The 23,931-nt window shown below is 59.0% G+C and overlaps 1 protein-coding gene across 2 annotated transcripts in view; it reads left to right on the top strand.

The window, feature by feature from the left end:
- The window catches only part of LOC116958540 (uncharacterized), a 31,092-nt gene extending 7,317 nt beyond the window's left edge, over positions 1 to 23,775 (top strand). Inside the window, exons 3-8 of one of the 2 annotated variants that reach the window (XM_076064969.1) lie at positions 7,283 to 7,582; positions 11,595 to 11,759; positions 16,096 to 16,184; positions 18,146 to 18,204; positions 20,057 to 20,365; positions 22,890 to 23,775. In XM_076064969.1, the coding sequence (XP_075921084.1) occupies positions 7,283 to 7,582; positions 11,595 to 11,759; positions 16,096 to 16,184; positions 18,146 to 18,204; positions 20,057 to 20,365; positions 22,890 to 23,095 (1,128 nt within the window). In that variant the 3' untranslated portion in view covers positions 23,096 to 23,775. The remainder of the gene's footprint in view (positions 1 to 7,282; positions 7,583 to 11,594; positions 11,760 to 16,095; positions 16,185 to 18,145; positions 18,205 to 20,056; positions 20,366 to 22,889) is intronic. The other variant, XM_076064970.1, reaches the window with a different exon arrangement.
- The last annotated feature ends 156 nt before the right edge of the window (positions 23,776 to 23,931 follow it).

Raw genomic sequence — 23,931 nt, 5'->3', positions numbered from 1 at the left:
CTCCCCCCATGTCTCCCCATGTCTCCTCCCATCTCCCCATGTCTCCCCCCATCTCCCCCCATGTCTCCCCATGTCTCTCCCCATGTCTCCACGTGTCTCCCCCCATCTCCCGCTATGTCTCCCCATGTCTCCCCCCATGTCTCCACGTGTCTCCCCCCATCTCCCCATGTCTCCCCATGTCTCCACGTCTCCACATGTCTCCCCATGTCTCCCCATGTCTCCCCCCATGTCTCCCTCCATGTCCCCCTCCATGTCTCCCCATGTCTCCCCATGTCTCCCCATGTCTCCCCATGTCTCTCCATGTCTCCCCATGTCTCCACGTGTCTCCCCCCATCTCCCCCCATGTCTCCCCATGTCTCCCCCCATGTCCCCCCCATGTCTCCACGTGTCTCCCCGTGTCTCCCCATGTCTCCTCCCATCTCCCCATGTCTCCCCCCATCTCCCCCCATGTCTCCCCATGTCTCCCATGTCTCCCCCCATGTCTCCCCATGTCTCCTCCCATCTCCCCATGTCTCCCCCCATCTCCCCCCATGTCTTCCCATGTCTCTCCCCATGTCTCCCCCCATGTCTCCCCATGTCTCCCCCCATCTCCCCATGTCTCCCCCTATGTCTCCCCATGTCCCCACCGTGTCTCCCCCCATGTCTCCCCATGTCTCCCCCCATGTCTCCCCCCATGTCTCCCCATGTCTCCCCCCATGTCTCCCCATGTCTCCCCATGTCTCCCCATGTCTCCACATGTCTCCCCATGTCTCCTCATGTCTCCCCCCATGTCTCCCTCCATGTCCCCCTCCATGTCTCCCCATGTCTCCCCATGTCCCCCCCATGTCTCCCCATGTCTCCCCATGTCTCCCCATGTCTCCCCCCATGTCTCCCCGTGTCTCCCCATGTCTCCCCACGTCTCCCCATGTCTCCCCCCATGTCTCTCCACGTGTCTCCCCCCATCTCCCCCCATGTCTCCCCATGTCTCCTCCCATCTCCCCATGTCTCCCCCCATCTCCCCCCATGTCTCCCCATGTCTCTCCCCATGTCTCCACGTGTCTCCCCCCATCTCCCGCTATGTCTCCCCATGTCTCCCCCCATGTCTCCACGTGTCTCCCCCCATCTCCCCATGTCTCCCCATGTCTCCACGTCTCCACATGTCTCCCCATGTCTCCCCATGTCTCCCCCCATGTCTCCCTCCATGTCCCCCTCCATGTCTCCCCATGTCTCCCCATGTCTCCCCATGTCTCCCCATGTCTCTCCATGTCTCCCCATGTCTCCACGTGTCTCCCCCCATCTCCCCCCATGTCTCCCCATGTCTCCCCCCATGTCCCCCCCATGTCTCCACGTGTCTCCCCGTGTCTCCCCATGTCTCCTCCCATCTCCCCATGTCTCCCCCCATCTCCCCCCATGTCTCCCCATGTCTCCCATGTCTCCCCCCATGTCTCCCCATGTCTCCTCCCATCTCCCCATGTCTCCCCCCATCTCCCCCCATGTCTTCCCATGTCTCTCCCCATGTCTCCCCCCATGTCTCCCCATGTCTCCCCCCATCTCCCCATGTCTCCCCCCATCTCCCCCCATGTCTTCCCATGTCTCTCCCCATGTCTCCCCCCATGTCTCCCCATGTCTCCCCCCATCTCCCCATGTCTCCCCCTATGTCTCCCCATGTCCCCACCGTGTCTCCCCCCATGTCTCCCCATGTCTCCCCCCATGTCTCCCCCCATGTCTCCCCATGTCTCCCCCCATGTCTCCCCATGTCTCCCCATGTCTCCCCATGTCTCCACATGTCTCCCCATGTCTCCTCATGTCTCCCCCCATGTCTCCCTCCATGTCCCCCTCCATGTCTCCCCATGTCTCCCCATGTCCCCCCCATGTCTCCCCATGTCTCCCCATGTCTCCCCATGTCTCCCCCCATGTCTCCCCGTGTCTCCCCATGTCTCCCCACGTCTCCCCATGTCTCCCCCCATGTCTCTCCACGTGTCTCCCCCCATCTCCCCCCATGTCTCCCCATGTCTCCTCCCATCTCCCCATGTCTCCCCCCATCTCCCCCCATGTCTCCCCATGTCTCTCCCCATGTCTCCACGTGTCTCCCCCCATCTCCCGCTATGTCTCCCCATGTCTCCCCCCATGTCTCCACGTGTCTCCCCCCATCTCCCCATGTCTCCCCATGTCTCCACGTCTCCACATGTCTCCCCATGTCTCCCCATGTCTCCCCCCATGTCTCCCTCCATGTCCCCCTCCATGTCTCCCCATGTCTCCCCATGTCTCCCCATGTCTCCCCATGTCTCTCCATGTCTCCCCATGTCTCCACGTGTCTCCCCCCATCTCCCCCCATGTCTCCCCATGTCTCCCCCCATGTCCCCCCCATGTCTCCACGTGTCTCCCCGTGTCTCCCCATGTCTCCTCCCATCTCCCCATGTCTCCCCCCATCTCCCCCCATGTCTCCCCATGTCTCCCATGTCTCCCCCCATGTCTCCCCATGTCTCCTCCCATCTCCCCATGTCTCCCCCCATCTCCCCCCATGTCTTCCCATGTCTCTCCCCATGTCTCCCCCCATGTCTCCCCATGTCTCCCCCCATCTCCCCATGTCTCCCCCTATGTCTCCCCATGTCCCCACCGTGTCTCCCCCCATGTCTCCCCATGTCTCCCCCCATGTCTCCCCCCATGTCTCCCCCCATGTCTCCCCATGTCTCCCCCCATGTCTCCCCATGTCTCCCCATGTCTCCACATGTCTCCACATGTCTCCCCATGTCTCCTCATGTCTCCCCCCATGTCTCCCTCCATGTCCCCCTCCATGTCTCCCCATGTCTCCCCATGTCCCCCCCATGTCTCCCCATGTCTCCCCATGTCTCCCCATGTCTCCCCCCATGTCTCCCCGTGTCTCCCCATGTCTCCCCACGTCTCCCCATGTCTCCCCCCATGTCTCTCCACGTGTCTCCCCCCATCTCCCCCCATGTCTCCCCATGTCTCCTCCCATCTTCCCATGTCTCCCCCCATCTCCCCCCATGTCTCCCCATGTCTCTCCCCATGTCTCCACGTGTCTCCCCCCATCTCCCGCTATGTCTCCCCATGTCTCCCCCCATGTCTCCACGTGTCTCCCCCCATCTCCCCATGTCTCCCCATGTCTCCACGTCTCCACATGTCTCCCCATGTCTCCCCATGTCTCCCCCCATGTCTCCCTCCATGTCCCCCTCCATGTCTCCCCATGTCTCCCCATGTCTCCCCATGTCTCCCCATGTCTCTCCATGTCTCCCCATGTCTCCACGTGTCTCCCCCCATCTCCCCCCATGTCTCCCCATGTCTCCCCCCATGTCCCCCCCATGTCTCCACGTGTCTCCCCGTGTCTCCCCATGTCTCCTCCCATCTCCCCATGTCTCCCCCCATCTCCCCCCATGTCTCCCCATGTCTCCCATGTCTCCCCCCATGTCTCCCCATGTCTCCTCCCATCTCCCCATGTCTCCCCCCATCTCCCCCCATGTCTTCCCATGTCTCTCCCCATGTCTCCCCCCATGTCTCCCCATGTCTCCCCCCATCTCCCCATGTCTCCCCCTATGTCTCCCCATGTCCCCACCGTGTCTCCCCCCATGTCTCCCCATGTCTCCCCCCATGTCTCCCCCCATGTCTCCCCCCATGTCTCCCCCCATGTCTCCCCATGTCTCCCCCCATGTCTCCCCATGTCTCCCCATGTCTCCACATGTCTCCACATGTCTCCCCATGTCTCCTCATGTCTCCCCCCATGTCTCCCTCCATGTCCCCCTCCATGTCTCCCCATGTCTCCCCATGTCTCCCCATGTCTCCCCATGTCTCTCCATGTCTCCCCATGTCTCCACGTGTCTCCCCCCATCTCCCCCCATGTCCCCGCCGTGTCTCTCCCCATCTCCCCCTATGTCTCCCCCCATGTCTCCCCATGTCTCCTCCCATCTCCCCATGTCTCCCCCCATGTCTCCCCATGTCTCCCCATGTCTCCCCATGTCTCACCCCATGTCTCCCCATGTCTCTCCATGTCTCCACATGTCTCCACATGTCTCCCCATGTCTCCCCATGTCTCCCCCCATGTCTCCCCATGTCTCCCCATGTCTCCCCATGTCTCCCCATGTCTCCCCCCATGTCTCCCCATGTCTCACCCCATGTCTCCCCATGTCTCCCCATGTCTCCCCATGTCTCCCCATGTCCCCCTCCATGTCCCCCCCATGTCTCCCCATGTCTCCCCATGTCTCCCCACGTCTCCCCATGTCTCCCCCCATGTCTCTCCACGTGTCTCCCCCCATCTCCCCCCATGTCTCCCCATGTCTCCCCCCATGTCTCCCCATGTCTCACCCCATGTCTCCCCATGTCTCCCCATGTCTCCCCATGTCTCCCCATGTCCCCCTCCATGTCCCCCCCATGTCTCCCCATGTCTCCCCATGTCTCCCCCCATCTCCCCCCATGTCTCCCCATGTCTCTCCCCATGTCTCCACGTGTCTCCCCCCATCTCCCGCTATGTCTCCCCATGTCTCCCCCCATGTCTCCACGTGTCTCCCCCCATCTCCCCATGTCTCCCCATGTCTCCACGTCTCCACATGTCTCCCCATGTCTCCCCATGTCTCCCCCCATGTCTCCCTCCATGTCCCCCTCCATGTCTCCCCATGTCTCCCCATGTCTCCCCATGTCTCCCCATGTCTCTCCATGTCTCCCCATGTCTCCACGTGTCTCCCCCCATCTCCCCCCATGTCTCCCCATGTCTCCCCCCATGTCCCCCCCATGTCTCCACGTGTCTCCCCGTGTCTCCCCATGTCTCCTCCCATCTCCCCATGTCTCCCCCCATCTCCCCCCATGTCTCCCCATGTCTCCCATGTCTCCCCCCATGTCTCCCCATGTCTCCTCCCATCTCCCCATGTCTCCCCCCATCTCCCCCCATGTCTTCCCATGTCTCTCCCCATGTCTCCCCCCATGTCTCCCCATGTCTCCCCCCATCTCCCCATGTCTCCCCCTATGTCTCCCCATGTCCCCACCGTGTCTCCCCCCATGTCTCCCCCCATGTCTCCCCCCATGTCTCCCCCCATGTCTCCCCCCATGTCTCCCCATGTCTCCCCATGTCTCCACATGTCTCCACATGTCTCCCCATGTCTCCTCATGTCTCCCCCCATGTCTCCCTCCATGTCCCCCTCCATGTCTCCCCATGTCTCCCCATGTCTCCACATGTCTCCCCATGTCTCCCCATGTCTCCCCCCATGTCTCCCCATGTCTCCCCCCATGTCTCCCCATGTCTCCCCATGTCTCCACATGTCTCCACATGTCTCCCCATGTCTCCTCATGTCTCCCCCCATGTCTCCCTCCATGTCCCCCTCCATGTCTCCCCATGTCTCCCCATGTCTCCCCATGTCTCCCCATGTCTCCCCCCATCTCCCCCCATGTCCCCGCCGTGTCTCTCCCCATCTCCCCCTATGTCTCCCCCCATGTCTCCCCATGTCTCCTCCCATCTCCCCATGTCTCCCCATGTCTCCCCATGTCTCACCCCATGTCTCCCCATGTCTCCCCCCATGTCTCCCCATGTCTCCCCATGTCTCCCCATGTCTCACCCCATGTCTCCCCATGTCTCTCCATGTCTCCACATGTCTCCACATGTCTCCCCATGTCTCCCCCCATGTCTCCCCATGTCTCCCCATGTCTCCCCATGTCTCCCCATGTCTCCCCCCATGTCTCCCCATGTCTCCTCCCATCTCCCCATGTCTCCCCCCATGTCTCCCCCCATGTCTCCCCATGTCTCCCCATGTCTCCTCATGTCTCACCCCATGTCTCCCCATGTCTCTCCATGTCTCCACATGTCTCCACATGTCTCCCCATGTCTCCCCCCATGTCTCCCCATGTCTCCCCATGTCTCACCCCATGTCTCCCCATGTCTCCCCCCATGTCTCCCCATGTCTCCCCATGTCTCCCCATGTCTCACCCCATGTCTCCCCATGTCTCTCCATGTCTCCACATGTCTCCACATGTCTCCCCATGTCTCCCCCCATGTCTCCCCATGTCTCCCCATGTCTCCCCATGTCTCCCCATGTCTCCCCATGTCTCCCCCCATGTCTCCCCATGTCTCCTCCCATCTCCCCATGTCTCCCCCCATGTCTCCCCATGTCTCCCCATGTCTCCCCATGTCTCCTCATGTCTCACCCCATGTCTCCCCATGTCTCTCCATGTCTCCACATGTCTCCACATGTCTCCCCATGTCTCCCCCCATGTCTCCCCATGTCTCCCCATGTCTCCCCATGTCTCCCCATGTCTCACCCCATGTCTCCCCATGTCTCTCCATGTCTCCACATGTCTCCACATGTCTCCCCATGTCTCCCCATGTCTCCCCGTGTCTCCCCATGTCTCCCCCCATGTCTCCCCCCATCTCCCCCTATGTCTCCCCATGTCCCCACCGTGTCTCCCTTCATGTCTCCACATGTCTCCACATGTCTCCCCGTGTCTCCCCGTGTCTCCCCATGTCACCCCATGTCTCCCCATGTCCCCCTCCATGTCTCCCCACGTCTCCCCATGTCTCCCCATGTCTCCCCATGTCTCCACATGTCTCCCCATGTCTCCCCATGTCTCCCCACGTCTCCCCATGTTTCTCCATGTCTCCCCATGTCTCCCCGTGTCTCCCCATGTCTCCCCCCATGTCTCCCCCCATCTCCCCCTATGTCTCCCCATGTCCCCACCGTGTCTCCCCCCATGTCTCCACATGTCTCCACATGTCTCCCCGTGTCTCCCCATGTCTCCCCATGTCACCCCATGTCTCCCCATGTCCCCCTCCATGTCTCCCCACGTCTCCCCATGTCTCCACATGTCTCCCCATGTCTCCCCACGTCTCCCCATGTCTCCACATGTCTCCCCATGTCTCCCCATGTCTCCCCACGTCTCCCCATGTCTCTCCATGTCTCCCCATGTCTCCCCATGTCTCCCCACGTCTCCCCATGTCTCTCCATGTCTCCCCATGTCTCTCCATGTCTCCCCATGTCTCCCCATGTCTCTCCATGTCTCCCCACGTCTCCCCATGTCTCTCCATGTCTCCCCATGTCCCCCTCCATGTCTCCCCACGTCTCCCCATGTCTCCCCATGTCTCCCCATGTCTCCCCACGTCTCCCCATGTCTCCCCATGTCTCCCCATGTCTCTCCATGTCTCCCCATGTCTCCCCCCATCTCCCCCTATGTCTCCCCATGTCCCCACCTTGTCTCTCCCCATCTCCCGCTATGTCTCCCCACGTCTCCCTATGTCTCCCCATGTCCCCCCCATGTCTCCCCATCTCCCCACCCACCCCCTCCTCCCACATCGCCCCCCTCATCCCAGCCGGAAGTCGCCTCGCGAGAGCGGCAACAGCCGGGCGGATCGGCGACACGGAGTGGCGGTGGTGGCGGTGGTGGTGGTGGTGGTGGTGGTGGTGGTGGTGGCGGTGGCGGTGGTGGCGGTGGTGGTGGTGGCGGAGGGATTGGGGGGGGGCCGGAGGAGGCGGGGGGTGGAGCTGCTGCGCTGGACGCGGCCGCGGCCGCGGCTGCCCGCGTCACCGCCGCGTTGATGTCACGTGGCAAACTCCGCCAGCAACAGCAGCAGCAACAGCAGCAACAGCAACAGCAGGCGGCTGTGGTGGTGGTGAGAGCGGGGGGGGAGGTGGTGGTGGTGGTGGTGGTGGTGGTTGTGGTGGAGGTGGTGGTGGTGGAGGGGGGGGAGGTGGTGGTGGTGGAGGTGGTGGTGATGGTGGTGGTGGAGGTGGTGGTGATGGTGGTGGTGGAGGTGGAGGTGGTGGTGGAGGTGGTGGAGGTGGTGGTGGAGGTGGAGGTGGTGGTGGAGGTGGTGGTGGTGGTGGAGGTGGGGGTGGTGGGGGGGGTGGAGGTGGTGGAGGTGGTGGAGGTGGTGGTGATGGTGGTGGTGGAGGTAGTGGCGGTGGTGGTGGAGGTGGTGGTGGAGGTGGTGGAGGTGGTGGTGGAGGTGGAGGTGGTGGTGGAGGTGGTGGTGGAGGTGGTGGTGGTGGTGGAGGTGGTGGAGTTGGTGGTGATGATGCACGCGTTTGACTCCCCCCGTGTCTCTCTCTGTGTCTCCCCACTTGTCTCTCCGTGTCTCTCTCTGTGTCTCCCCACGTGTCTCTCTCCGTATCTCTCCCCCCGTGTCTCCCCACGTGTCTCTCCGTGTCTCTCTCTGTGTCTTCCCGTGTCTCTCTCCGTGTCTCCCCGTGTCTCCTTGTCTCTCCCCGTGCCTCTCTCCGTGTCTCTCTCTGTGTCTCCCCACGTGTCTCCCCACGTGTCTCTCCCCGTGTCTCCCCACATGTCTCTCCCCGTGTCTCCCCACGTGTCTCCCCCCGTGTCTCCCCCCGTGTCTCTCCCCGTGTCTCCCCCCGTGTCTCCCCCCGTGTCTCCCCCCGTGTCTCTCCCCGTGTCTCCCCCCGTGTCTCTCCCCGTGTCTCCCCCCGTGTCTCTCCCCGTGTCTCTCTCCGTGTCTCCCCCCGTGTCTCTCTCCATGTCTCCCCCCGTGTCTCCCCCCGTGTCTCTCTCCGTGTCTCCCCCCGTGTCTCCCCCCGTGTCTCCCCCCGTGTCTCTCTCCGTGTCTCCCCACGTGTCTCTGTGTCTCTCTCCGTGTCTCTCTCTGTCTCTCCGTGTCTCCCCCCGTGTCTCCCCCCGTGTCTCTCCCAGTGTCTCCCACCGTGTCTCTCCCCGTGTCTCCCCCGTGTCTCTCTCCGTGTCTCCCCCCGTGTCTCCCCCCGTGTCTCCCCCCGTGTCTCCCCCCGTGTCTCCCCCCGTGTCTCTCTCCGTGTCTCCCCACGTGTCTCTGTGTCTCTCTCCGTGTCTCTCTCTGTCTCTCCGTGTCTCCCCACGTGTCTCCCCACGTGTCTCCCCACGTGTCTCTCCCCGTGTCTCACCGTCTCTCCCCACGTGTCTCTCTCTGTGTCTCAGGGCATGCTGGGCGGTTTGTCTCCGCGTCTCGTCTCCCCGTGTCTCCCCACGTATCTCTCCCCGTGTCTCTCTACGTGTCTCTCTCCCCGTGTCTCTCTCCGTGTCTCCCCCCGTGTCTCACCGTGTCTCTCTCTCCCCGTGTCTCTCTCTGTGTCTCCCCACGTGTCTCTCTCCGTGTCTCACCGTGTCTCTCTCTCCCCGTGTCTCTCTCTGTGTCTCCCCACGTGTCTCTCCCCGTGTCTCTCCGTGTCTCTCTCCGTGTCTCACCGTGTCTCCCCATGTCTCTCCACGTGTCTCTCTCTGTGTCTCCCCACGTGTCTCCCCACGTGTCTCTCCCCGTGTCTCCCCCCGTGTCTCTCTCCCCGTGTCTCTCTCCCCGTGTCTCTCCCTGTGTCTCCCCACGTGTCTCTCTCTGTGTCTCAGGGCATGCTGGGCGGTTTGTCTCCGCGTCTCGTCTCACCGTGTCTCCCCACGTGTCTCTCTACGTGTATCACCGTGTCTCCCCGTGTCTCACCGTGTCTCTCTGTGTCTCCCCGTGTCTCCCCACGTGTCTCCCCGTGTCTCACCATGTCTCTCTGTGTCTCCTCACGTGTCTCTCCCCGTGTCTCTCTCTCTCCGTGTCTCTCTCTATGTCTCCCCCCGTGTCTCCCCCCGTGTCTCTCTCCGTGTCTCCCCACGTGTCTCCCCGTGTCTCTCCGTGTCTCCCCACGTGTCTCTCCCCGTGTCTCTCTCTCCCCGTGTCTCTCTCCCCGTGTCTCACCCACGTGTCTCACCCACGTGTCTCCCCACGTGTCTCTCTCTATGTATCCCCACGTGTTTCCCCACGTGTCTCTCCGTGTCTCCCCGTGTCTCCCCAAGTGTCTCTTCTCCGTGTCTCTCCCCGTGTCTCCCCAAGTGTCTCTTCTCCGTGTCTCTCCCCGTGTCTCTCCGTGTCTCTCTCCGTGTCTCACCGTGTCTCTCTCCATGTCTCTCTCCGTGTCTCACCGTGTCTCTCTCCATGTCTCTCTCCGTGTCTCCCCACGTGTCTCTCTCTATGTATCCCCACGTGTCTCCCCACGTGTCTCCCCACGTGTCTCACCGTGTCTCTCTCCCCACGTGTCTCTCTCTCCGTGTCTCTCTCCCCGTGTCTCTCTCACCCACGTGTCTTTCCCCGTGTCTCTCTCTCTCCCTGTGTCTCCCCACGTGTCTCCCCACGTGTCTCCCCACGTGTCTCACCGTGTCTCTCTGTGTCTCACCACGTGTCTCCCCACGTGTCTCTCTCTCCCCGTGTCTCTCTCCCCGTGTCTCTCTCTCTCCCTGTGTCTCTCTCTGTGTCTCTCCCCGTGTCTCTCTCTCCCCGTGTCTCTCTCACCACGTGTCTCCCCACGTGTCTCTCTCTGTGTCTCTCTCTCCACGTGTCTCTCTCCGTGTCTCTCTCACCCACGTGTCTCTCTCCCCGTGTCTCACCCACGTGTCTCTCCCCGTGTCTCTCTCACCCCCGTGTCTCACCCACGTGTCTCTCCCCGTGTCTCTCTCACCCACGTGTCTCCCCACGTGTCTCTCTCCGTGTCTCTCCCCGTGTCTCTCTCACCCACGTGTCTCTCTCACCACGTGTCTCCCCACGTGTCTCTGTGTCTCAGGGCATGCTGGGCGGTTTGTCTCCGCGTCTCGTCTCCCCGTGTCTCACCCACGTGTCTCCTCACGTGTCTCTCTCCGTGTCTTTCTCCGTGTCTCTCTCCGTGTCTCCCCACGTGTCTCCCCCCGTGTCTCACCCACGTGTCTCCCCACGTGTCTCCCCACGTGTCTCCCCGTGTCTCACCGTGTCTCCCCACGTCTCTCCCCGTGTCTCACCGTGTCTCCCCACGTGTCTCCCCACGTGTCTCACCGTGTCTCACCGTGTCTCTCTCACCATGTGTCTCTCTCCCCACGTGTCTCTCTCCCCACGTGTCTCTCTCCCCCCGTGTCTCTCTCACCATGTGTCTCTCTCCCCACGTGTCTCTCTCTCCCCGTGTCTCTCTCTCCCCGTGTCTCTCTCTCCCCGTGTCTCTCTCTCCCCGTGTCTCTCTCTCCCCGTGTCTCACCCACGTGTCTCTCCCCACGTGTCTCACCGTGTCTCTCTCACCACGTGTCTCTCTCCCCACGTGTCTCTGTGTCTCAGGGCATGCTGGGCGGTTTGTCTCCGCGTCTCGTCTCCCCGTGTCTCACCCACGTGTCTTCCCACGTGTCTCCCCACGTGTCTCTCCCCGTGTCTCTCTCACCCACGTGTCTCACCCACGTGTCTCTCCCCACGTGTCTCCCCACGTGTCTCTCTCACCACGTGTCTCTCTCCCCACGTGTCTCTCTCTGTGTCTCAGGGCATGCTGGGCGGTTTGTCTCCGCGTCTCGTCTCCCCGTGTCTCACCCACGTGTCTTCCCACGTGTCTCCCCGTGTCTCCCCGTGTCTCTCTCACCCACGTGTCTCACCCACGTGTCTCTCCCCACGTGTCTCCCCACGTGTCTCTCTCACCACGTGTCTCTCTCCCCACGTGTCTCTCTCTGTGTCTCAGGGCATGCTGGGCGGTTTGTCTCCGCGTCTCGTCTCCCCGTGTCTCACCCACGTGTCTTCCCACGTGTCTCCCCGTGTCTCCCCGTGTCTCTCTCACCCACGTGTCTCACCCACGTGTCTCTCCCCACGTGTCTCCCCACGTGTCTCTCTCACCACGTGTCTCTCTCCCCACGTGTCTCTCTCTGTGTCTCAGGGCATGCTGGGCGGTTTGTCTCCGCGTCTCGTACCCGCGGCGGCGACAGCGGCGTCGTTTGTCCCCGTCCTGACGCCGGAGACAATGGTCGTGTCCGAGGTGGAGATCAACGACGTGCCAGCGGCCTGCAGAGACACGCTGACACGGGGACACGTCCAGGATGAGGTGAGACACCACGGGGAGACACGGGGGAGAGAGAGACAGGGGGAGAGAGACACCACGGGGAGAGAGACACGGGGAGAGAGAGACACGGGGGGAGAGAGACACGGGGAGACACGCTGACACGGGGACACGTCCAGGATGAGGTGAGACACCACGGGGAGACACGGGGGAGAGAGAGACAGGGGGAGAGAGACACACGGGGAGAGAGACACGGGGAGAGAGACACGCTGACACGGGGACACGTCCAGGATGAGGTGAGACACGGGGAGACACGGGGAGAGAGACACGGGGAGAGAGAGACACCACGGGGAGAGAGACATGGGGAGAGAGAGACACGGGGGGAGAGAGAGACGGGGAGAGAGAGACACGGGGGGAGAGAGAGAGACACGGGGAGAGAGAGAGACACGGGGAGAGAGAGACACGGGGTGAGAGAGACACGGGGAGACACGCTGACACGGGGACACGTCCAGGATGAGGTGAGACACCACGGGGAGACACGGGGGAGACACGGGGAGAGAGACACGGGGAGAGAGACACGGGGAGAGAGAGACACCACGGGGAGACACGGGGGAGACACCACGGGGAGAGAGAGACACGGGGAGAGAGAGACACTACGGGGAGACACGGGGGAGACACGGGGAGAGAGACACGGGGAGAGAGACACGGGGAGAGAGAGAGACACGTGGGGAGACACGTGGGGAGAGAGACACGGGGAGACGCGGGGAGACACGGGGAGACGGGGAGACACGCTGACACGGGGACACGTCCAGGATGAGGTGAGACACCACGGGGAGACACGGGGGAGACACGGAGAGAGAGACACGGGGAGAGAGAGACACGGGGAGAGAGAGACACGGGGAGAGAGAGACACGGGGAGAGAGAGACACGGGGAGAGAGACACGGGGAGAGAGAGACACGGGGAGAGAGACACAGGGAGAGAGAGACACGGGGAGACGCGGGGAGACACGGGGAGACGGGGAGAGAGACACGGGGAGAGAGAGACACGGGGAGACACGCTGACACGGGAACACGTCCAGGATGAGGTGAGACACGGGGAGACACGGGGAGACACGGGGAGAGAGAGACACGGGGAGACACGGGGAGACAGAGACACGGGGAGAGAGAGACACGGGGAGACACGGGGAGACGCGGGGGAGACACAGGGAGACACAGGGAGACTCGGGGAGACACGGGGAGACACGCTGACACGGGGAGAGAGAGACACGGGGAGACACGGGGAGAGAGACACGGGGAGAGAGACACGGGGAGAGAGACATGGGGAGAGAGACACGGGGAGAGAGAGACACGGGGAGAGAGAGACACGGGGAGAGAGACACGGGGAGAGAGACACGGGGAGAGAGATACAGGGAGACACTTTGACACGGGGACACGTCCAGGATTACGGTGAGACACGGGGAGACACGGGGGAGACACGGGGGAGACACGGGGGGAGATAGACACGGGGAGACGTGAGGAGACACGGGGAGACACGCTGACACGGGGAGAGAGAGACACGGGGAGAGAGACATGGGGAGAGAGAGACACGGGGAGAGAGACATGGGGAGAGAGAGACACGGGGAGAGAGAGACACGGGGAGAGACACAGGGAGAGAGACACGGGGACAGAGAGACACGGGGAGAGAGAGACACGGGGGAGAGAGAGACACGGGGAGAGAGAGACACGAGGAGACAGAGACACGGAGAGACAGAGACACGGGGAGAGAGAGACACGGGGAGAGAGACACGGGGAGGGAGACACGGGGAGAGAGAGACACGGGGAGAGAGACACGGGGAGAGAGAGACACGGGGAGACACGCTGACACGGGGACACGTCCAGGATGAGGTGAGACACGGGGAGACACGGGGAGAGAGAGACACGGGGAGAGAGAGACACGGGGAGACAGAGACACGGGGAGAGAGAGACACGGGGAGACATGGGGAGACACGGGGAGACACGGGGAGAGAGAGACACGGGGAGAGAGACACGGGGAGACAGAGACACGGAGAGAGAGACACGGGGAGACACGGGGAGAGAGACACGGGGAGACAGACACGGAGAGAGAGAGAGACACGGGGAGACACGCTGACACGGCGACACGTCCAGGATGAGGTGAGACACGGGGAGACACGGGGAGAGAGAGACACGTGGAGACACGGGGAGACACGGGGAGACACGCTGACACGGGGAGAGAGACACGGGGAGAGAGACACGGGGAGAGAGACACGGGGAGAGAGAGACACGGGAGACACGGGGAGACGCGGGGAGACACGCTGACACGGGGAGAGAGACACGGGGAGAGAGGGACACGGGGAGAGAGAGACACGGGAGACACGCTGACACGGGGACACGTCCAGGATGAGGTGAGACACGGGGAGACACGGGGAGACGCGGGGGGTGGGAGTTGGTGGTTATTAGTAAGCTGTGTGTAGATTAGTAAGCTGTGTGTATATTAGTAAGCTGTGTGGTTATTGGTAAGCTGTATGTTGTGTGTAGATTGGTAAGCTGTCTGTATGTTAGTAAGCTGTGTGTTGTGTGTGGATTGGTAAGCTGTGTTGTGTGTATATTAGTAAGCTGTGTGTTGTGTGTGTGTTAGTAAGCTGTGTGTTGTGTGTATATTAGAAAGCTGTGTTGCTGTGTGTGTATTAGTAAGATGTGTGTTGTGGGTGGATTAGTAAGCTGTATTTTGTGTGTGTATATTGGTAAGCTGTATTTTGTGTGTATTAGTAACCTGTATTTTGTGTGTATTGGTAAGCTGTATTTTGTGTGTGTGTATTAGTAAGCTGTGTTGCTGTGTGTATATTAGCAAGATGTGTGTTGTGGGTGGATTAGTAAGATGTGTGTTGTGGGTGGATTAGTAAGCTGTGTGTGTGTTAGCGAGCTGTATTTTGTGTGCAGATTAGTAAGCTGTGTGTTGTGTGTGTGGATTAGAAAGCCGTGTGTATTAGTAAGCTCAATGTGTTGTGTATATTAGTAAGCTGTGTTACTGTGTTGTGTGTGGATTAGTAAGCTGTATGTTGTGTGTGGATTAGTAAGCTGTATTTTGTGTGTTGATTAGTAAGATGAGTGTTGTGTGTGTATTAGTAAGCTGTGTTTTTGTGTGTGGATTAGTAAGCTGTATGTTGTGTGTGGGTTAGTAAGCTGTGTTTTGTGTGTTGATTAGCAAGATGAGTGTTGTGTGTGTATTAGTAAGCTGTGTTTTTGTGTGTGGATTAGTAAGCTGGATGTTGTGTGTGGATTAGTAAGCTGTATTTTGTGTGTTGATTAGTAAGATGAGTGTTGTGTGTGTATTAGTAAGCTGTGTTTTTGTGTGTGGATTAGTAAGCTGTGTGTTGTGTGTGGGTTAGTAAGCTGTGTTTTGTGTGTGTATTAGTAAGCTGTGTTTTGTCTGTGTGGATTAGTAAGCTGTGTGTGTATTAGTAGGCTGAGTGTATATTGGCAAGCTGTATTTTGTGTGTTGATTAGTAAGATGAGTGTTGTGTGTGTATTAGTAAGCTGTGTTTTGTGTGTGTGGATTAGTAAGCTGTGTGTGTATTAGTCGGCTGAGTGTATATCGGTAAGCTGTATTTTGTGTGTGTAGATTAGTAAGCTGAGTGTTGTGTGTGTATTAGTAAGCTGTGTGTTGTGTGTGTGGATTAGTGAGCTGAGCGTGTGTGTATTAGTAAGCTATGTTACTGTGTGTGTAGATTGGTAAGCTGTGTGTTGTGTGTGTAAATTAGTAAGCTGTGTGTGTGGATTAGTGAGCTGAATGTGTGTGTATTGGTAAGCTATGTTACTGTGTGTGTAGATTGGTAAGCTGTGCGTTGTGTGTGGATTAGTGAGCTGAATGTGTGTGTATTAGTAAGCTGTGTTGCTGTGTGTGTGTAGATTAGTAAGCTGTGTTGTGTGTGTGGATTATTGAGCTGAATGTGTGTGTATTAGTAAGCTGTGTTACTGTGTGTGTGGATTAGTAAGCTGTGTTGTGTGTGTAGATTAGTAAGCTGTGTTGTGTGTGTGGATTGGTAAGCTGTGTGTTGTGTGTGTGGAATAGTAAGCCGAGTGTATATTGGTGAGCTGTATTTTGTGTGTGTGTATTGGTAAGCTGTATTACTGTGTGTGTAGATTAGTAAGCGGTGTGTTGTGTGTATTAGTAAGCTGTGTTACTGTGTGAGTGTATATTAGTAAGCTGTGTGTTGTGTGTAGATTAGTAAGCTATGTGTGTGTGTGGATTAGTGAGCTGAATGTGTGTGTATTAGTAAGCTGTGTTACTGTGTGTGTAGATTAGTAAGCTGTGTGTTGTGTGTGTGTTAGTAAGCTGTGTTACTGTGTGAGTGTATATTAGTAAGCTGTGTGTTGTGTGTAGATTAGTAAGCTGAGTGGAGCCTCCGTGTCTACACGTGGACGCTTCATGGGGCCGGAGGAGAGAAGTCGTGCCGACTTCTCATCCACACGGTGATCACCACCACCACCACAACCACCACCACAACCACCACAACCACCACCACAATCACCACCACAATCACCACAACCACCACAACCACTACCACCACCACAACCACCACCACCACAACCACAATCACCACAACCACCACAACCAGCACTACCACTACCACCACAACCACCACAACCACAACCACCACAACCAGCACTACCACCACAACCACTACCACAACCACCACCACCACAACCACCACCACCACAACCACCATGACCACTACCACCACTACCACTACAACCACCACAACCACAAACACCACTACCACAACCACCACCACAACCACCACCACCACAACAACCACCACAATCACCACAACCACCACAATCACCACAACCACCACCACAACCACCACAACCACAACAACCACCACAATCATCACAACCACCACTACCACAACCACCACCACAACCACCACAACCACCACCACCACTACAACCACCACAACAACCACCACCACAACCACCACCACAACCACAACAACAACCACCACTACCACCACAACTACCACTACCACCACCACAACCACCACAACCACAATCACCACAACCACCACAACCAGCACTACCACTACCACCACAACCAGCACAACCACCACAACCACCACCACTACCACAACCACCACTACCACCACAACCACCACAACCACCACTACAACAACCACCACTACCACAACCACCACAACCACCACAACCACCACCACCACAACCACCACCACAACCACCACCACTGCCACCACAACAATCACCACAACCACCACCAGAACCACAACCACTACCACCACCACCATAACCACCACCACAACCACTACCACCACAACCACCACCACTACCACAACCACTACCACCACAACCACACCACAACCACCACTACCACAACCACCACCACAACCACCACAACCACCACTACAACCACCACAACCACCACAACAACAACAACCACTACCACAACCACCACAACAACCACCACAACCACCACAACCACAACAACCACCACCACAACCACCACAACAACAACCACTACAACCACCACAACCACCACCGCAACCACCACCGCAACCACCACCACAACTACCACCACCACAACCACAACAACAACAACCACCACTACCACAACTACCACAACCACCACCACCACAACCACCACAACAACAACCACCACTACCACAACCACCACAACCACCACAACCACCACCACAACCACCACAACCACCACCACAACCACCACCACAACCACCACCACAACCACCACAACCACCACCACAACCACCACCACAACCACCACTAGAACCCCAACTGGTCGATATTTTGTTATTAACCCGTGTCTCTCTCTCCCCGTGTCTCTCTCTCCCCGTGTCTCTCTCTCCCCGTGTCTCTCTCTCCCCGTGTCTCTCTCTCCCCGTGTCTCTCTCTCCCCGTGTCTCTCTCTCCCCGTGTCTCTCTCTCCCCGTGTCTCTCTCCCTGTGTCTCTCTCTCCCCGTGTCTCTCTCTCCCCGTGTCTCTCTCTCCCCGTGTCTCTCTCTCCCCGTGTCTCTCTCCCTGTGTCTCTCTCTCCCCGTGTCTCTCTCTCCCCGTGTGTCTCTCTCCCCGTGTCTCTCTCCCCGTGTCTCTCTCTCCCCGTGTCTCTCTCTCCCCCGTGTCTCTCTCTCCCCGTGTCTCTCTCTCCCCGTGTCTCTCTCTCCCAGTGTCTCTCTCTCCCTGTGTCTCTCTCCCCGTGTGTCTCCCCGTGTCTCCCCCGTGTCTCCCCGTGTCTCCCCCCCGTGTCTCCCCGTGTCTCCCCCCCGTGTCTCTCTCCCCGTGTCTCCCCTGTGTCTCCCCTGTGTCTCCCCTGTGTCTCCCCGTGTCTCCCTGTGTCTCCCCTGTGTCTCCCCGTGTCTCCCTGTGTCTCCCCTGTGTCTCTCCGTGTCTCCACCGTGCAGCGAGGAGGAGCGTCCTCTCTACGTCTCTGTTCAGGGCTCTTCCCAAGAGGCAGTAGACAGTGAGCACAGCACAGCAGCAGCAGCAGCAGCTGGTGGTGGTGGTGGTTGTGGTGGTGGTGGTAGTGGTGGTAGTGGTGGTTGTGGTGGTTGTGGTGGTCGTTGTGATGGTTGTGGTGGTGGTTGTGGTGGTGGTTGTGGTGGTTGTGGTGGTGGTAGTGGTTGTGGTGGTGGTGATGGTTGTGGTGGTTGTGGTGGTGGTAGTGGTGGTTGTGGTGGTGGTGATGGTTGTGGTGGTTGTGGTGGTGGTAGTGGTGGTTGTGGTGGTGGTGGTGGTTGTGGTGGTGGTGGTTGTGGTGGTGGTGGTTGTGGTGGTGGTGGTTGTGGTGGTTGTGGTGGTGGTGGTTGTGGTGGTTGTGGTGGTGGTGGTTGTGGTGGTGGTGGTTGTGATGGTGGCTGTGGTGGTTGTGGTGGTGGTGATGGTTGTGGTGGTTGTGGTGGTGGTTGTGATGGTTGTGGTGGTGGTTGTAGTGGTTGTTGTGGTGGTGGTGGTGGTTGTCATGGTGGTGGTGTTTGTGGTGGTGGTTGTGATGGTGGTGGTGGTTGTTGTGGTTGTGGTGCTGGTGGTGGTTGCGGTTGTGGTGGTGGTTGTGATGGTGGTTGTGGTGGTTGTGATGGTTGTGGTTGTGGTAGTGGTTGTGGTGGTGGTTGTAGTGGTGGTTGTGGTGGTGGTGGTGGTTGTGGTGGTGGTTGTGGTGGTTGTGATGGTTGTGGTTGTGGTAGTGGTTGTGGTGGTGGTTGTGGTGGTGGTTGTGGTTGTGGTGGTGGTGGTGGTTGTGATGATGGTGGTTGTGGTGGTGGTTGTGGTAGTGGTGGTGGTGGTTGTGGTGGTGGTTGTGGTGGTGGTGGTTGTGATGGTGGTAGTTGTTGTTGTGGTGGTGGTGGTTGTGGTAGTGGTGGTGGTTGTGGTAGTGGTGGTGGTGGTGGTTGTGGTTGTGGTGGTAGTTGTGGTGGTGGTGGTGGTTGTGATGGTGGTAGTTGTTGTTGTGGTGGTGGTTGTGGTTGTGGTGGTTGTAGTGGTGGTGGTTGTGGTAGTGGTGGTTGTGGTGGTGGTGGTTGTGGTAGTGGTGGTGGTGGTGGTAGTGGTGGTGGTGGTGGTGGTGGTGGTTGTGGTAGTGGTGGTGGTGGTGGTAGTGGTGGTGGTGGTGGTTGTGGTAGTGGTGGTGGTGGTGGTTGTGGTAGTGGTGGTGGTGGTGGTGGTGGTTGTGGTAGTGGTGGTGGTGGTGGTAGTGGTGGTGGTGGTGGTGGTGGTGGTTGTGGTAGTGGTGGTGGTGGTGGTAGTGGTGGTGGTGGTGGTTGTGGTAGTGGTGGTGGTGGTGGTGGTGGTGGTGGTGGTTGTGGTGGTTGTGGTGGTTGTGGTTGTGGTGGTGGTGGTTGTGGTGGTTGTGGTGGTGGTGGTGGTTGTGGTGGTGGTGGTGGTTGTGGTTGTGGTGGTGGTGGTTGTGGTGGTTGTGGTGGTTGTGGTGGTGGTGGTGATGGTGGTGGTGGTAGTGGTGGTGGTGGTAGTGGTGGTGGTGGTTGTGGTGGTGGTGGTGGTGGTTGTGGTGGTTGTGGTAGTGGTGGTGATGGTGGTAGTTGTTGTTGTGGTGGTGGTGGTTGTAGTGGTGGTGGTGGTGGTGGTTGTGGTTGTGGTGGTGGTGGTTGTGGTGGTTGTGGTGGTTGTGGTGGTGGTGGTGATGGTGGTGGTGGTAGTGGTGGTGGTGGTAGTGGTGGTGGTGGTTGTGGTGGTGGTGGTGGTGGTTGTGGTGGTTGTGGTAGTGGTGGTGATGGTGGTAGTTGTTGTTGTGGTGGTGGTGGTTGTAGTGGTGGTGGTGGCTGTGTTTCTAACTGCGGTGTACCCTGCTGGTTGTACAGAAGCGGTGGAGCGGATCAAGGACGTGATCACCAACGCGTTCACGATCGAGGCCATCACCTCATCGTCATCGTCATCATCGTCATCGCCATCATCGTCCTGCAGAGTTCCACCCCACCACCAACCCCTCCTCCCACACCCCCCCCACTATGGGGGCTTCCCCCCACCACCACCACCACCAACAGCAACAACAACAACAACAACCCCACCACCACAACAACAACAGCAGCAGCAGTCAGCAGCAACAGCAGCAGCAGCAGCAGCCTATGGCTGCGTTGGGCATGGCAATTGGAAACATCATGAACCTTCAGGTGGGTGGGTGGGTGGGTGAGTGGGTGGGTGGGTGGGTGAGTGGGTGGGTGGGTGGGTGAGTGGGTGGGTGGGTGAGTGGGTGAGTGAGTGAGTGGGTGAGTGGGTGAGTGGGTGGGTGAGTGAATGGGTGAGTGAGTGGGTGGGTGAGTGGGTGGGTGGGTGAGTGGGTGGGTGGGTGAGTGAGTGGCTGGGTGAATGGGTGAGTGAGTGGGTGGGTGGGTGAGTGAGTGGGTGAGTCAGTGGGTGATTGAGTGAATGGGTGGGTGAGTGAGTGGGTGGGTGAGTGAGTGGGTGGGTGGGTGGGTGAGTGGGTGGGTGAGTGAGTGGGTGGGTGGGTGGGTGAGTGGGTGGGTGAGTGAGTGAGTGGGTGGGTGAGTGGGTGGGTGAGTGAGTGAGTGGGTGGGTGAGTGGGTGGGTGAGTGGGTGAGTGACTGGGTGAGTGGGTGGGTGGGTGAGTGAGTGAGTGGGTGGGTGGGTGAGTGGGTGAGTGGGTGAGTGAGTGGGTGAGTGACTGGTTAGGTGGGTGAGTGAGTGGGTGGGTGGGTGAGTGAGTGAGTGAGTGGGTGGGTGAGTGGGTGAGTGGGTGGGTGAGTGGGTGAGTGACTGGGTGAGTGGGTGGGTGGGTGGGTGAGTGGGTGAGTGACTGGGTGAGTGGGTGGTGGGTGAGTGAGTGGGTGGGTGGGTGAGTGGGTGAGTGAGTGGGTGAGTGGGTGGGTGAGTGGGTGAATGAGTGAGTGAGTGGGTGAGTGGGGTGGGTGGGTGAGTGTTGGGTGGGTGAGTGGGTGAGTGGGTGGGTGGGTGAGTGAGTGGGTTAGTGGGTGAGTGAGTGGGTTAGTGGGTGAGTGAGTGAGTGGGTTAGTGGGTGAGTGAGTGGGTGAGTGAGTGAGTAGGTGAGTGTGTAGGTGAGTGAGTGAGTGGGTGGGTGAGTGAGTGGGTGAGTGAGTGAGTAGGTGAGTAGGTGAGTAGGTGAGTGAGTAGGTGAGTGAGTGAGTAGGTGAGTGAGTGAGTAGGTGAGTGAGTAGGTGAGTGGGTGAGTGGGTGAGTGAGTAGGTGAGTGAGTGAGTGAGTAGGTGAGTGAGTAGGTGAGTGAGTAGGTGAGTGAGTGAGTGAGTAGGTGAGGGAGTGTGTGAGTGAGTGTGTGAGTGAGTAGGTGAGTGAGTGAGTGAGTGTGTGAGTAGGTGAGTGAGTAGGTGAGTGAGTGAGTGAGTGGGTGAGTGAGTGGGTGAGTGAGTGAGTGAGTAGGTGAGTGAGTGAGTGAGTGTGTGAGTGAGTGAGTGAGTGGGTGAGTGAGTGAGTGAGTGGGTGAGTGAGTGAGTGAGTGGGTGAGTGAGTAGGTTAGTGAGTGAGTGGGTGAGTGAGTGAGTTAGTGAGTGAGTTAGTGAGTGAGTGAGTGGGTGAGTGAGTAGGTGAGTGAGTTAGTGAGTGAGTGAGTGAGTGGGTAGGTGAGTGAGTGAGTGGGTGAGTGAGTGAGTGAGTAGGTGAGTGAGTGAGTCAGTGGGTGAGTGAGTGAGTTAGTGGGTGAGTGAGTGTGTAGGTGAGTGAATGAGTGGGTGAGTGAGTGGGTGAGTGAGTGTGTAGGTGAGTGAGTGGGTGAGTGAGTGGGTGAGTGAGTGAGTGAGTTGGTGAGTGAGTAGGTGAGTGAGTAGGTGAGTGAGTGAGTGAGTGGGTGAGTGAGTGAGTGAGTGGGTGAGTGAGTAGGTGAGTGAGTGAGTAGGTGAGTGAGTGAGTGAGTGGTAGGTGAGTGAGTGAGTGAGTGGGTGAGTAGATGAGTGAGTGAGTGGGTGAGTGAGTGAGTGGGTGAGTGAGTGAGTAGGTGAGTGAGTGAGTGGGTGAGTGAGTGAGTGGGTGAGTGAGTGAGTAGGTGAGTGAGTGAGTGGGTGAGTGAGTGAGTGGGTGAGTGAGTGAGTGGGTGAGTGAGTGAGTGGGTGAGTGAGTGAGTGGGTGAGTGAGTGAGTAGGTGAGTGAGTGAGTGGGTGAGTGAGTGAGTGAGTGGGTGAGTGAGTGAGTGAGTAGGTGAGTGAGTGAGTGGGTGAGTGAGTGAGTGGGTGAGTGAGTGAGTAGGTGAGTGAGTGAGTGGGTGAGTGAGTGAGTGGGTGAGTGAGTGAGTAGGTGAGTGAGTGAGTGGGTGAGTGAGTGAGTGGGTGAGTGAGTGAGTGGGTGAGTGAGTGAGTGGGTGGTGAGTGAGTGGGTGAGTGAGTGAGTAGGTGAGTGAGTGAGTGGGTGAGTGAGTGAGTGAGTGGGTGAGTGAGTAGGTGAGTGAGTGAGTGGGTGAGTGAGTGAGTGGGTGAGTGAGTGAGTAGGTGAGTGAGTGAGTGGGTGAGTGAGTGAGTAGGTGAGTGAGTGAGTGGGTGAGTGAGTGAGTGGGTGAGTGAGTGAGTAGGTGAGTGAGTGAGTGGGTGAGTGAGTGAGTAGGTGAGTGAGTGAGTGGGTGAGTGAGTGAGTGAGTGCTCTGCTAACAAGCCCTTGCCCCACCATTGTCTCTCTCTCCGTGCCCCCCCCACCCGTGCCCCCCCCCCCACCCAGCAGGCTTCCGCGTCTCCGCGCCCCCCACTTCTACCCCTGCCCGGCTTCCCCCCTCCGGCCCCCCAAACGGGGGGCTCACGCGGGGTGAGAGCCATACTTCACCACCAAGCGTACGCACGTGGCACGTGTTCGGGGGGTGGGGGGCAGGGGAGACAAAGGCGGCCGGGCGTGGTGGTGCTGGCCACCCACCCCCTCTGTGTGTGTAGCCACAGTGCCGGTAGCCTTCATAGGTGCAGCACTTGCCCCTACAGCCTGCTAGAGGCTACCTGGGGGAGCTTTGTCTGTGTGTGTCTAACACAGCACTTGCCCCTACAGCCCTGCTAGAGGCTACCTGGGGAAGCTTTGTCTGTGTGTGTCTAACACAGCACTTGCCCCTACAGCCCTGCTAGAGGCTACCTGGGGGAGCTTTGTCTGTATGTCTAACACTGCACTTGCCCCTACAGCCCTGCAAGAGGCTACCTGGGGGAGCTTTGTGTGTGTCTAACACAGCACTTGCCCCTACAGCCCTGCTAGAGGCTACCTGGGGGAGCTTTGTCTGTGTGTGTCTAACACAGCACTTGCCCCTACAGCCCTGTTAGAGGCTACCTGGGGGAGCTTTGTGTGTGTCTAACACAGCACTTGCCCCTACAGCCCTGTTAGAGGCTAGCTGGGGGAGCTTTGTCTGTGTGTCTAACACAGCACTTGCCCCTACAGCCCTGCTAGAGGCTACCTGGGGGAGCTTTGTCTGTGTGTGTCTAACACTGCACTTGCCCCTACAGCCCTGCTAGAGGATACCTGGGGGAGCTTTGTCTGTGTGTGTCTAACACTGCACTTGCCCCTACAGCCCTGTTAGAGGCTACCTGGGGGAGATTTGTCTGTGTGTGTCTAACACAGCACTTGCCCCTACAGCCCTGCTAGAGGCTACCTGGGGGAGCTTTGTATGTGGGTGTCTAACACTGCACTTGCCCCTACAGCCCTACTAGAGGCTACCTGGGGAGCTTTGTCTGTGTGTGTCTAACACTGCACTTGCCCCTACAGCCCTGCTAGAGGCTACCTGGGGGAG

This window comes from Petromyzon marinus, unplaced genomic scaffold (assembly GCF_048934315.1).
Source record: "Petromyzon marinus isolate PM22_M1 ecotype Great Lakes invasive population unplaced genomic scaffold, UKy_Petmar_22M1.pri1.0 PM_Scaffold_94, whole genome shotgun sequence".
Taxonomy (NCBI): Eukaryota; Metazoa; Chordata; class Hyperoartia; order Petromyzontiformes; family Petromyzontidae; genus Petromyzon; species Petromyzon marinus.
Note: the sequence above shows the minus strand (reverse complement) of the source record. Positions and strands in the feature narration are given on the sequence as shown.